The 14717-nt window shown below is 39.4% G+C and overlaps 1 protein-coding gene across 1 annotated transcript in view; it reads left to right on the top strand.

Moving 5' to 3' along the window:
• The window catches only part of CLCN5 (chloride voltage-gated channel 5), a 159526-nt gene that overhangs the window by 118072 nt on the left and 26737 nt on the right, over positions 1-14717 (top strand). Inside the window, exon 4 of the mRNA XM_060002985.1 lies at positions 14187-14338. Within this exon, the coding sequence (XP_059858968.1) occupies positions 14187-14338 (152 nt within the window). The remainder of the gene's footprint in view (positions 1-14186; positions 14339-14717) is intronic.

Here is a 14717-nt window from a genome sequence, read left to right as displayed (position 1 = left end):
GGAGAATGGCAATTGTTATCGCTGCTTTTTGAGCTTGAAAAAAAGAAAAAGTAGCCCTTATCAAAAGCTCCGTGGGGCCATAAACCTCACCTGTTTTAATATGCTGACCCCATAAAATGAGGCCTATGGTTATGGTCCATAGGCTTTAAAGGCTTCCTTTAGGTTCTTTAATGGGAAAATACCCGGTCAGATTTCAGAATGTATGCCCTCTAATCTCTCCCCCATTTATATATTTATATTTTTGTCTTAAGTATATGTTTTATTCAGGTCTACTGAGTTTTTACCGAATGTCCCATCCAGGACACCGCATTACATTTAGTTGTCGTGTCTCCTCGGGCTCCTCTTGGCTGTGTTGGTTTCTTAAGACTTTCTTTGTATTTGGTGACCTTTGACAGTTTTGAGGATTACTGGCCAGGTATTTGTAGAATGTTGCTAAGTTGGGATTTGTTTGATGTTTTTCTCATAATTGGACTGGGGCTTGGGGGAAGACTAGAGGTAAAGTGTCATTCTTACCACATCATATCAAAGGTATATACCATCAATATGACTCATCACTGCTGATGTTCACCTTGATCACGTGGCTGAGGTAGTGTTTGTCAGTTTTCTCCCCTGTGAAGTTACTCTTTTTTCATCCTTTCCATAATGTGTTCTTTGATTAAGGAAGTCACTGCGTAGCTGACACTTAAGAATAAGGAAGTTATTCTCTACCTCCTTGAGGGTGAAGTATCTACAAACACTATTTGGAATTGTTCTTCATCGGAGATTTCTCTATTCTCAGTTATTTATTCATTCACTTATTTATATCAGTAGGGACTCATCTGTTTAATACTTTGGGCTATAATCCATTATTACTTTATTTTATTCAAATTTTTCTAACTTTGCATTTGGAGCTCTTTCAATTGGCTCTGTCTCCCTTTGATGTATCCCTGTCACTGTGCAGGTTTCTTAAGCACTTATTTACTTTCTGGTACTACAATATGCTCCAGGCCCATGTTATATACTTCCTGCCTCAGTCCTAGAATCAGCCATTTCTCCAAGGAGCCCTAGTTCCTTTCAGCGGAGATTGGTATTAGAAAGCAAGATCTGGGCAGGAGGTGTGCTTTTTTCTGTTGGGGCGTTGTTGCTTCTAGGTCCTCTCAGTAAGGAAATATAAATATATGTGTATTCTGACCCATGTATTTACACATACCTGTAAATAGATTATCTGTATGTAACTATCTGCATCTATATTAAGCTAAACATGAGATCATACTGGTGTCTCTAACTGTAATCCGTTACCACATGGATCATTCTTGCCTCCTCCCCTTGCTTGTCTGTAACCTTCCCCTCCAGGTAGTGAGAAACGTGGCTCCCACCATCCACCATCCAATATTTAACTGTTCATTTCCAGTGTATGTGCATGGTTTCAAATTGTTAACCCATACCCTCCGTGGGAAACTACTTTATCAACTACAGTAAAGTGCTTATACAAAATTCTTTTACCTTTAGTCTTACAAACTCCACTCATTTCCAGTTACTTGGGTCAGCATCTTTTTCCTTTAGTGAGGCTGTTTCACAAATTTGTGATATAATTGGATTCTTTTGCCACATTCTGCATTCCATCCTGAGATTTTCTTTTTAATTGCATACATTAAGGTTCACTCTTTGTGCTGTAAAACTCTATAGATTTTGGCAAATGCATAGTGACATGTATCCACTATTACAGTATCATGCAGAATAGTTTCACTGCCCTAAAAAATCTCCTGTGTCTTACCTATTCAGCATCCTTTCTTCTGAGTCCCTGGCAACCATTGATCCGTTTTCATCTTTATAAATTTGTCTTTTCCAGAATGTCTTTATAAATGGAATCATACAGTACGTAGACTTTTCAGATTGGCTTCCTTCACTTAGCAGTATGCATTTAAGGTTCTTTCATGTCTTTGTGTGGATTGATAGCTCGTTCCTTTTCATCCCTAAATAATATTCCATTGTCTGGATATACCACAGTTTGTCTATTCATTCACCTACCTACTATAGGACATCTTGGTTTCTTCCAACTTTTGGCAATTATGACTAAAGATGCTACAAACATCTGTGTGTAGTTTTTCCTGTGGGCGTTAAGTTTTCAAGTCAGTTGGGTAAATATATAAATGCAATTTCTGGATTATATGGTAAGACTATGTTTGGTTTTATAAGAAATTGCCTAACTGTCTTCTAAAGTGGCTGTACCATCTTGTATTCCCAGCAGCAATGAATGAGAGTTCCTGTAATTCCACATCCTTGTGAGCAATTGGTATTGTCAGTGTTTTAGGTTTTAGCCATTCTAATAGGTGTGTAGTGGGAACTTGTTGTTAATTTGCATTACCCTAATGACAAATGATGTTGAGCATCTTTTCATTTGCTATTTGCCATCTGTATGTTTTCTCTGGTGATGTTCAGATCTTTTGATTTTAGCTCTTCTTTTCTAATATACACATTTAATATTATAAATTTCTAAGTACTGCTTTTTGCTGTATCCCACAAATTTTGTTATGTTGTATTTTCATTTTCATTTACTTCAAAATGTTTTAAAATTTGTCTTCAGACTTCTTTGACCCATGGGTTATTTGGAAGTATGTTGCTTAATTTCCAGGTATTTCGTCATTTTCCAGCTATTTTTCTGTTACTGGTTTCTAGTTTAATTCCCTTGTGTTAAGATTTATGTTAAACTGGCTAGGAGTTGGGCTTTGTTTAATGTTTGGTGTAATTATTAGTGCCAGGGGTTAAATTCCTGTAGTGTCCTTGTTTTTGTCTTCTCTCTTGATTTTGAGTTTCCTTAAGTACAATTCCTTGAAAGAGATTCTGTGTCTTGCAGCTGTAATCCACTGTTATTAAGATATGGGAGCCCCATTGGTGTGGTTGTATGGTATGGGGGAGCAGGTTATTTTATAATCTTCTGATTAAATTGCATTGTCTGTTGGACCTGTGTCTTGTGTCTTTAACCTTCACAAAGTGTAATCCGGTGTTATAGCTTTTTGTTCTCCCTGCCCCCTACTCCTGTCTCTGACCTCAGCATTCCCAGCCCATTTCCAGGAAGCCCAGACCCCTACTGACTTTGCTTTTTTTCCCTTAAGTGAGACGGGTTACGGCTGGAGAGGGAAGAATGCCCTTCCCCCAACTGGGATAAGGCTCAGGCAAAGTATTTTCCCCTGGAGCATAGGCCTTTGTTACAGAGACAGGTCTGGCCTATTTCACAATGATAGCTCTTCACTTCTTCTCTGAGCTAGGAGGACATGTTTCTTAGCTCTTCATTTTGAGAACTTGGTAGGGTTCCTGGAGATAAAAGCCACCGAAGTATAGGCTCAGGAGATCCTTACTCTCACACAAGTCCACACACAGCCTTCAGCAATTCATCAAAGTTGCCTTTAAGTAGCCCTACCAGTTATGGTTCTAGCAGTTTCTACTCCAGGTAAGCAGATCTCTCTGTGTCTTTTTGGATAAGCCTGTCTCTTCAGATTTGGGGGTCAGAGTTTCCCTTGCAGCAATTCTCCGGTGGGTTCAAGAAAAGTTATTGATTTTTTAGTTTGTCTAGCTTTTTCTTGCTGTACGAATGGGAGCAACAACTTTTTTGTTTTTTTAATTGAAGTATAGTTAATTTATAATGTTGTATTAGTTTCAAGTATACAGCAAGACAATTTCTGAGCTTTTTACTTGCCAGAGCTGAATCTGGAAGCTCCCCGTTTATTTTCTAATTAGTGAGACCACTTTGGTCCCCTCTCAAAGGGAGAAAAAAATTAGAGGGCGTTTGGCCTCTAATAAATCCTGAGTGGATTATTATGAACCTCACCTTCTTCCAATTTATGGCATTATGTGGTAGATGAGAGGGTTGCTGTGATGTTTCAGGAGTGTGTGCTGGGTGTTTCCGGGGTCTGTGGCTAGCAGGTACTCCAGAGGTACCGTGGCCATGTTGGTATAGTTCTAGTTAGGCACAGACTGGAAGTGTTGGGTCCCAGGTTGTGCTCTACTTCATCTCTCAGCTGAATCTTACTTTCCTAAGGATTGGTAGTACCATTTATTGATCTTGCCAGAAGGGTATTCTGTGATAACTCTGCAATCAAAATACCATTTGGAATTCCTCAAAGCTAATGTCTTCTCAGAAGTCATTCAACACAATGTACGAATAACCCACAAATAATCATTGCTAAAATTATAGAGTACGAGAGTTGGAAAGGACCGTAAAAATCATACATGCTGATATGCCCTCATTTTTGCGATGGGGAACCTGAAACCCACAGAGATCAAGACAGTTGCCCAGGGTGACACAGTTAGTGAGTTATGGAGCTAGGGTTGGAATCTGTATCTTCTCACTGCTGGACAATGGATCTGATCACAAAGACTTCCTTCCTTCCTTCCTTCCTTCCTTCCCTTCCCTTCCCTCCCCTCCCCTCCCCTCTTTCTTTCCTTTCTGCATTGGGTCTTCATTGCTGTGCGTGGGCTTTCTCTAGTTACGGCAAGTGGGGGCTACTCTTCGTTGCAGTGTGCGGGCTTCTCATTGCGGTGGCTTCTCTTGTTGCGGAGCACAGGCTCTAGGTGTGTGGGCTTAAGCAGTTGTGGCACGTGGGCTCAGTAGTGGTGGCTCACAGGCTCTAGAGCACAGGCTCAGTAGTTGTGGCGCACGGGCTTAGTTGCTCCATGGCATGTGGGATTTTCCCAGACCAGGGATGGAACCTGTGTCCCTTGCATTGGCAGGAGGATTCTTAACCGCACTGTGTCACCAGGGAAGTCCTCCCATTGACTTCCATGTAAAAATTTAGTTAAGTCATCTTCCTCTTGGTGCTTTCCTCCTAGTGTTCTACAGAAACTGTCACCTGCTTTGTTTCTAAATACCCCAGTGGTCTGCCTCTCAGAATGGAAGTCTTCCCTTTGCAATGTCTTGTCTCTACTCTTCTAGCTGCATTATCATTATTTTTATTTTTAGAAACACTTATATAACACATAAATACACGTCACTGTTAAAGATTCAAACAATACACATGTATATAAAATGTGAAAGTTCCCTCACTACTTCCCACTCCAGAGATAACCCTTCAAAATAACTCAGTTATGACCCTTTCAATTCTTTTTCTATCAAGTTAACACAGAGACACACACTTTAATTTTTTTAAAAAATCTACTTATTATTTTGTAACTTGCTTTTATCACATAGTAAGTTTGGGAGATTTTTCTATTTCAGTACACATCAGTCTACTTCTATCCTTATGCTATTCCCCCATTACTGGACTCTTTCATTGTTTCCAGTGCTGCAGTGAATAGCATACATACATTGGTGTGCACAGGTACAAGTGTTTCCTTAAGAGCAATTCCTAGGTTATGTGTGTGTGTGTGTGTGTGTGTGTGTGTGTGTGTGTGTGTGTGTTTAACTGTTTTGTTTTTTTTTTTTGTCCATGACATCACACTATTCCCATGAATCCAAGAAGAATCTCCTACTTGGTATTTCCTCTCTTGAAGTTTTTTCTCCTGCTAAAGAATAGTTGCTAATCTTTTTTCCCCAACTTCCTTTTGGAGATTAATAGAGAGAAACCAATGCAGACTCAATATAGAAGAACTGGAGAAATGCTGCTTCTAAAATAATAAGCACAAGTAGTCACACAGGATCGTGCTAGCCAAAAGCTTTCTCAATACTCTGGTATGGAATGTGCATTTTAGAGCAGGGTTTCCCTACCCATTACATTTACCAGTCTTCTTGTCAGTCCCTTTTATGTATAAATCTGAGAAGGAAGGAATGAAAAACAAGTAATGGAACAGAGGGCTATTTTCTTTATGTGGACAACCCTCTCAGCAACATTGTCAAACCTATCCCCTCTACTTCTATTTCTACATTGATTTTGTACAGTGGGGGTCTGCAGATATCAAGCCATACTCCTCAAGCTATTTTTCCTAACACTGGTAACTCTGGCAATTAGCACCCTGGCTCCACTGGTAATGAAAGTGATTTGGGTGGGGAACTTCCGCATTAGAGTAGATGCTGGGAATAGAAGGCACAAAAGGTACACTGTCAAGCAAATGTCTACAACCCAGTGGGGGCAGAGCTGTATCCAATGGGAACCAAGGAGTCTGAAGGTGGTATAAGAATCTAGATTCACGCATATCTCGAAAGCCTTTTCCCTATCCCTTTCTCCCATGCCCCACCTTCCTATATACTTCTCATGGCCCTCACACTTCATTTTAATAGTACATATCATAGATTCATTATTGTTTTTGCAGTCCCGTTCCCCACCTCTCTCACCACCTCTCTGATTGTCTAGCTCAGCAGAGCTGGGATAGAGAGTTTCCTCTTTGTTGTCCTTCCTGCCTCTTAGCTTCACATTTTAACGTGCTGTGAGCAGGAACCAAGCAGTCAGTCCTTAAATGAAATGGGTGCAGGGTGACAGTCAAAACAACACAGGCACTGACCCGTCAGATTGGATGTCAGATATAGCTGCGGGTAGTGTTCTGGAGCCTCCTAGTGTTCCAGCTGCTGCATCATGGGAAAGTTCAGGAGCCTTGGGGGGGATGGTTGTGGGGGAGGAGAGTCCTTGGGAAAGAGTAGTTACTTATCTACAGCCACAGGTATTTCACTGTTTAACAACCAGTATGGCTGTACAGATGTGTATCAATGGAATAGTCACCCTGAATAAGTGTCCTGGGGCCGAACTAAGGTAGTATATTAAAACATAACATGGTCCTGTGACATTCTCCAGGGCTTACATAGGAAGACATTTGCTTTTCAGGGCAATCCCCTGGCGGTCCAGTGGTCAGGACTCTGTTATTTCATTGCTGTGGTCCTGGGTTCAATACTGTAAGCCGCAGGGCGGTGTGGCCGGGGCGGGGGGGAGGGGGGGAAAGCATTTGCTTTTCAGCCACTGGGTTTCGGTAAGTGGGGAAGCAAAATGGAGGCACAAGTTGATATATAGAAAGGTCCTAAAAATGTTGACTAATTATTGGGGCTTCAACTGTAATGTATTCTCAAACGTAGAGATGAATGGAATGTGAAAGGGTTCATGGCTTATTGGGAGATCTGGAATGGATGAACCAGTACAAGAAGGGAAAAGGGTGCAGGTATGGAAGTGAGAAGTGGCTCATAATAGACCCTTAGTACTTGCTGTTGAATGAAGGTACAGTTTAAAAGATTGCAGGATGAATATCTGCTGATGTGTGCTAGGTCGAGTGTTGACTTTTTTGTACACGTGCTTTTAGCCTTGCAAAAATACAATATATCCCTGTAAAAACTGAAATACATTCTAAAAATGGAACTATTTTCAAGTCCTGTGATACGTACCAATAGCCCTGCTCCATTTCTTTGAGTGCTTATTTCTTTCTTTAGGCTGCTGCCAATAAGTGAGCCCTCATGCAGCTGTGGTTATCGCTAAAGCAGTACTTCAGGGTGCACGAGGTTTCCTTCTATCCTCTTTCCCCTTGTGTCTTTGTTAGTGTTTAACTAATTCACTTAATCAGTTACTGTTCAGCTCCCCAGGGAAATGTCTAATGGCATATTGGTTAGGGATTGAAATAAACATTATTCTCAAATTGGAGTTTCTTTTCTTGTATTTTAAGGGGTTTTCCAGTTTTAAGCATCATGTGATTTTTAGAAAAAAATTAGAAAGTGGTTTCCATAAAGGAAAATGAGCTAAATACATTCATTTATATGCCTCCTCATTCAAGCAGTGTGCTTTTAAACACCCATTAATTAAGTTTTTAGACCTAAGTGTAACTTACCGGGAAAGCTGTTTCAAGGTTGACTTATTTTTCTGACTTGTTTTTTGTACGTTTTTTCCCAGACTCAAGCAATCCAGGTTAGCTCTTGGGTGACTTTTATCATTTAAGAGCTAGATGTACTTTAACCTGAATCATTTTCCTGCTAGAGCATTAAATCATTTTAAATATAACTTACTTTGAAGGGCACACTATGCCTTCAAAAACCTAAGTTTTACTTTTTTTTTTTTTGTATAGAGGCAAGAATCTAGAGTTGCCTAATAAGCACCCCAATCTGATATTTAGGGTCGTTGTTTAATTTTACTCTTCTTCCCTTGGTAGAGTATTTACACACCAGAAGCTTAAATCTTTTAATTCCTTTTTTTTTTTTTTTTTGGTACGCGGGCCTCTCACTGTTGTGGCCTCTCCCGTTGCGGAGCGCAGGCTCAGCGGCCATGTCTCACGGGTCCAGCCGCTCCGTGGCATGTGGGATCTTCCCGGACAGGGGCACAAACCCGTGTCCCCTGCATCGGCAGGCGGACTCTCAACCACTGCGCCACCAGGGAAGCCCGCCTTTTGTGTTTTACTACTCTCTTTGTACCTCAGTAGTTGGTCCTGAATGGAATAATCTCTACTGCCATTCCTGACAACTTAGTTTTATGACATTAATATTTCTTTCTGCTAAGTAATAAAAATGCTAAGAAAAGAAACCAATTGGATGTGGAATAAGACCCACAGCTTAAGCTGTTTGTCATCAAGTCAGATATAGATACCTCTGTGAAAGAGTGCAAACAGTTTCATCCCTCTCATTGGTAAAACCTTAAAAAATTAGCAGTGTCATTGTCATCATCCTTATTATACATTTAAAAATATTTTTTTCCAAAGTGGTTGGAAAAATATTTCAAAATCTTTTTTTTAAACAACACTGCTCTCTTTTGTAAAAATTTACTTATTTAAAAAAATAAAATAATTTTTTCCTATTCTAAAAATTATAATGAATATCTTACAATTCCTAGTCCACACTTGTGCCAAATGCTCATTAAGTGGTCTTCCTATGTTGAAAGTTTTAAAAACATTGTTGTACGAGCCACTAACGTGTTAGAAACAGAAAATGATCTGATCAGATCTGTGTTCCACAAAGATAACTCTGTTTGTCCCCAAATATTAACTTTATCATTGTGGTTTTATCATAGGATGCATTAAAAATTGGTAAGCATTTCTTTCTCTTATTTCCATAATAATATGTTGACCTGGCAGTCTGTATAAAGAAACATGTGCTAGAGATTACAAATTTGGCAGAGAAGGGAATAGAGGGGTAGAAAAGAGTAAAAGAAATATGTCAAATTCTGAATACCAGTGCCTCATTTCTTTTTTTTTTAAATTGAAGTATAGTTGATTTACGATGTTGTGTTAGTTTCTAGTGTACAGCAAAGTGATTCATATATATTTTGGGGGGGATGGGAGAGAATTTTACTACATTCACCAAGTTAAAGGACAAGAACATACTGTAAACACAACTTAAAACAATTTAGAATCATAAGCAAAAAGTGAGGTAGACTGACTACTAAAATTCACCAAATTTTGGTTAAGAAAATTTTACAATAATGAAGTAACACAGGTGCCTCCTTTTCTAAAAAATCACAAAAAGCAATTGCATAAATTATAGCCAAAAAAATACAACAATTCTCATTGTAATTTTAGTGTGTGTGTGTGTGTGTATTCCTTTTCAGATTCTTTTCCCTTATAGGTTATTACAAAATATTGAGTATAGTTCCCTGTGCTACACAGTAAGTCCGTGTTGGTTATCAATTTTATATATAGTAATGTGTATCTGCTAATCCCAAACTCCTAATTTATCCCCCTCTCCTTCCCCTTTAGTAACCATAAGTTTGTTTTCTATGTCTGTGAGTCTGTTTTAATTTTGTAAATAAATTCATTTGTATCATTTTTTAGATTCCACATATAAGTGATATCATATGCTATTTGTCTTTCTCTGAGTTACTTCACTTAGTCTGATAATCTCTAGGTCCACCCACGTTGCTACAAATCCAGTGCCTCATTTCTTAATCTGAATTGTAATTAAATCTCATTTTAGTATGAGGACTGTGTCATGGCTATCAGCCCTCTAATTTTCAAAAGAGGTAAATTTACATGGAATAAAAAAGTTCCTCCCCTAGAAGCACTGATGGAGTATTTGAAAAACACATGAACTTTCATCAGAAGTTATTGACATGGTACTGGTTATGCAATCCAATCACTGTACATTGAAGAACTACACACTTTTTAAGTACCAAAAAGATAGTATCTTAAAGTATAAAATAATCTAAAAAGATAATGTAAATCTTATTAAAGTAAGTTAATTCTGTAGTGGTCTTCAGATACTATAGGCAGAATCCTATTGAGTAAAGAATAACTTTGAAGGAGGCTTGTGAGGTTGGCCCTGTCATCCTCTCTAAGTAAGATATACATACTTTTCTAAAAGTGTAATTGTATAAGACAGTCACACTTGGGCCATAGGTTTTGCTTTTTAAGCTTTTTAGTTCTTTGCCACAATACTTTCCATTGCCACTTCATTTTACTTCTCATTAGTGCTAGGTTAGTTTATCAAGAGACTGAGATGTCATCATATATGGTGATATATGATGGACGGACCAAAAGCATACAGGTTCCATGAAGCGCCTCACATTTCCTAAGGTTTTGTTGTACTGACATTTCAGGATGCATTGGGCGTTAAGAACTGATGAGAGTAATCACAACATTTGAAAGCCCTACATTCAGGTCTGATTATTGGAGCACACTGACTAGATTAATGTTCAACAGTGGCTGTTCTGTGGATTCACGTAAGGAGTTCGGAGATGGCAGGTTTTTTCTTTTCTTTTTTCCAGTTCTATTGAGAAATAATTGACATACATCACTGTATAAGTTTAAGGCATACAGCAGGATGCTTTGATTTACATATATTGTGAAATGATTACCACAGTAGGTTCAGCTAACATCCATCTTCTCATATAGATACAATAAAAGGAAAAGAAAGAAAAGAAAAAAGGAAAAAGTTTTCTCCTTGTGATGAGAACTCTTAGGATTTACTCTCTTAACAACTTTCCTATATATCATACAGCAGTGGTAGGTATAGTGAGAGATGGCAATTTCATTCTTCTTTACTGGACTAGCCTTACTGCACAGTTTATTAAAACCTGCTTAAAAATAGCCTTTGGAATAAGACAAGAGAAGGGAAAGCCTTTGAAACAATGCAACTGTAGTAGTGAATTAATTTTCATGGCTGAAATAGCTACTTTTACTCAGGTTGGATTAATGAGATCAGACTTGATGTTGCTTTCTAGGTAGAGCACTACCACTAACACGCCTCATTTTCTCGACTGCTTTCTGAGTTTTCAAAGTTACTAGGTGGTATTAAAGAACTGACTTTGTATAGTAAGTTCATATGTGGTTCAGTTTTTCATAATTTTCTCTATGATGTGTGCAGAGAAAGACATAAAACATGTGTGTACAGTTTAAAGAATAATTATAATGTGAATACTCAGGTAACCCCTGCCCGGATTAAGAAAAATTGCCAGCCTTCCAGAAGCCCCACCCTCATCATGTGCTCCATCCAGATGGCGACCCCCTCTCTCCTCTGGTTTTACTTCTGGCTTTATTGTCTTTACTTCTGTCATTTTCTTGCTTCTCTTTGGAATGTAGTCACTTACATTTGTGTCCTAAAATGATATAATTTAGGTTTGGCTGACTTTGAACTTACATGAATAGAATCATATTATGTGCTCTCTTGTGTCCAGCATCTGTCACTCATTTCACTTATTTAGCTTGTTACATTTGTGAGATTTTATCTGTTATTGGTATCCAGTGCCCTTTTTTAAAAAGCCTTTCTATATTTGCCTGTCTCCCCTGCCTCGTTTTTTTTTTTTTAAACTTAGGGTCTCTGTAACTCTAAATGCTTTCCGATATTTCTACTTTGCCTTCATAGATTTCCCGCTAAATGAGGTCTGAAAACTAAAACTTCTGGATCCCAGTTTTCTGAACTGACCTGACTGCCCCAAGTTTGATGACATTTGTTTAGATGAGACTACATCTTTAAGGCTTCTGTGCTCGGTTAAAAATCTTCCTTTCTCCAAGGCTGGTCCAAGGGTCTGGTCACGTGATTCCAACGGTGACATCACATTCTGACCGCCAGGGAACACTGGTGGTTCTTTAGGTGGCGTTTGTTCCTGTGAAAGGCAGAGAATGCAGCAAGTGCCCTTCTAAAGCAGTTCAGACAGGGGCTCCTTCTGTAAAAGCTCCTCAACCTAAATGAGCAAATGCGGGCTGCCAAGGTTATTTCTTCCTTGAGGCAGAAAAAAAGAAAGCTGTGATTGAAGGTAAGCAGACTTGAGCCTGGCCAAGGACCGAAGCGTGACCCCAGGGAGAAGGGGATCTGGAGAATCACAAGCAGTCTGTTGTCGGATTCTAATCACTGCCTGCTCTTTTAGAGCTGCCTGACAATTTGCATTTATAATAGGAGACTATCTACAAAGAAGGATGATGCAGTGCTCATGTTACCTAGTGATGTAATAGGGTTTTTTCTTTCCTGTTAGGAAGCTTGTTGCAGATCTTCATTTTGTCTTAATATTCTTCCAGCTGGGGGCCTCATTTGATATACAGCGTAACGTTAGGTAACTATTGGGTGCTTTTAAAAATCAGTTTCACAAAATCCTTTGAAAATTTCTCCTGAAAGGAGCACACTTAAACCAGACCAAATTCAATTGAAGCATTAACCTGCTTTAAAAAGTCAGTTTCTGGTTGGTTGGTGTCCTGTGTTCATGTCAGCGTTTGTCTTGAGAATTGAAACAGCTTGGTTCCCCCCTGCCCCACATACTTTAGTCTCTTTCTGCCCTCATTTCCCGGTTGGCTGTTTCCCTCCAAGCTCTCAAACAACGCACCAGCATTAATCTTTATCAGTATGCCACTGACATGATAGGAAATGCAGCCAACCATTTTATGGCCAGGTATGCTTGAAGATATGGAAAGGACTTTGGTTAGGGGTTTTAAGATTAACTTGTTCATCTCCTCCACTCCACCCTCACCCCACCCCCACCCTTATTATGATTTGGATTCTGCAGAGCTTTTCCTTTCATGTGTGTGTGTTGCTTGGGAAAGGTACGCTGAACTAGGTATTCAGGAGACTTAGACTTTGTAAACCAGGTGCAACTTGGGTGTTAATTCAAACTTATCCTTTGAGGGTGCTCAAGTTTGTCTATTAGGAGTTTAGAGTGAAGGTGGGGGTATGGATGGGGGAAGAGGGGGTCAGCTCAGGCCCACTTTGGCCTTCTTCACAGAGGGATTCATCACCAAACAGTCTCGCTAGAACTTTGTCCCTGCCAAGGTTGATGCTGCAAATGTGAGCTGTGGCTGGTTGAGTTCATTGATGGCATTACTCTGCATTTTTCCTCATTGTGCATTTGCATGCATTCCTGAATACGGTTTTACATTTTGTGTTTAATAGTGAAATCTTGTTTCACCAGAGGATTGTGGAAATATTTTGAAGAAGTTTGTTAAGCAATACTAAGGAACCTTGTGTAAGTGCAACTTCTGAGTTTGAACACTCCTCCCTCATCCCAACTGTTCATCAAACAAACATGGGTTCAGCTGATATTTATTGGGTCGTAGCCATGTGCTAGACACTGGAGAAGGCAATGGTAAATCAGATAATAGGGCTACCCTCAAAGAGCTTATAGTCTAGAAAAGAAGATAAAGCATTTGCTTAAGTAATTGTAGTAGAAGTGCTAAAAACGAAGCAGGTGAAGGACTGTGATTGTTGGCCAAAAGGATATGTTTCTTCCAGTTGAAGGATCAGGGAGGGACGTGTCATCTCTGAGCCATGCACTTTTTTAAAAATCTCTACTTGGAAATCTTAGACTGTCCTGGTATACTCAGTAAAAGTTTCCACAAACCCATGGCATCAGGAATCAAAGTCTTATAACTATGGAAGGGAAATATGTACATTCCAGCCAGCTTAACTCTAGAAGAGACCTACGTGCTTTCTTTGGAGTCCCCACTCAGGCAAAAGCCACCTCTGAGGATGGAATTACTGCCTTATAAATGTAAAATGGTTTCTGACTTGATTTGTCTGCAAAGACCTTTGACCCTTTTGTCTTCATCCTAGAACAGAAACTGAAATACCTAAGCTGCTGCAAGCTCCTGTTTTTTGTTTCACAAATCCTTTCCCACTGAACTTCAACCCCTGTCAATTCTCCCTTTGTACTGTGGCTCTCATACGTCCCTTTCCATTCACACTGCCTCGAGATGCTCATCGTTTTGTGCCTAAGCCACAGAAACTTCTGAATGTGATGGATGTTCCGACCAGGTGATTATTCTGCTTTATCAGCACACCCTAACAGCAGTCATCTGATAGTTTAAGGGCTCACCTCTTGGTGCTCAGAAAAGAGGTATTAAAAATGTCCAGAGTGTCTGAAGTACTAATGTCTGTTTTCTGTTCAATCCAGAGGACAAGTCATACAATGGTGGAGGAATAGGTTCTTCAAATAGGATGATGGACTTCTTGGAGGAGCCAATCCCTGGTGTGGGGACCTATGATGATTTCAATACAATTGATTGGGTGAGAGAGAAGTCTCGAGACCGGGATAGGCACCGAGAGGTAAGACGAAAGGATGCTTTGTGAGTGAGTGTTAGGAAACTTCAGGAGAAGAAGTTGAAGATATAGATTCTTTATATGTATTCTTTCCCTCAACACTGGATGTGGCTGAATCTGTTTTCTGTTGGACTTGTAGGGTTTTATTTTTAATATATTTTTATTTTTAAGGTATCTTGTATATGATTTTGAAAAGAATTTATATTTAATGGTGATTTATCTCCCGATAGTAAGTGGTTGAAAAGGATCCTTGGGTATAAATGCCTGTGCAGAGAGGTGAAAACAAAGTTGGTGGGAGGAACCAAATTAAATTTCAAAGATCTTCCTTCCCCATCTCATCTCTCTTTTATGGTTTTCCCTTGAAGCAGGATTTTTACACCTAAGA

Source organism: Delphinus delphis, chromosome X, assembly GCF_949987515.2.
Source record: "Delphinus delphis chromosome X, mDelDel1.2, whole genome shotgun sequence".
Lineage (NCBI taxonomy): Eukaryota > Metazoa > Chordata > Mammalia > Artiodactyla > Delphinidae > Delphinus > Delphinus delphis.
The sequence above is the reverse complement of the archived record's forward strand: the minus strand, read 5'-3'. Positions and strand labels throughout refer to the sequence as shown.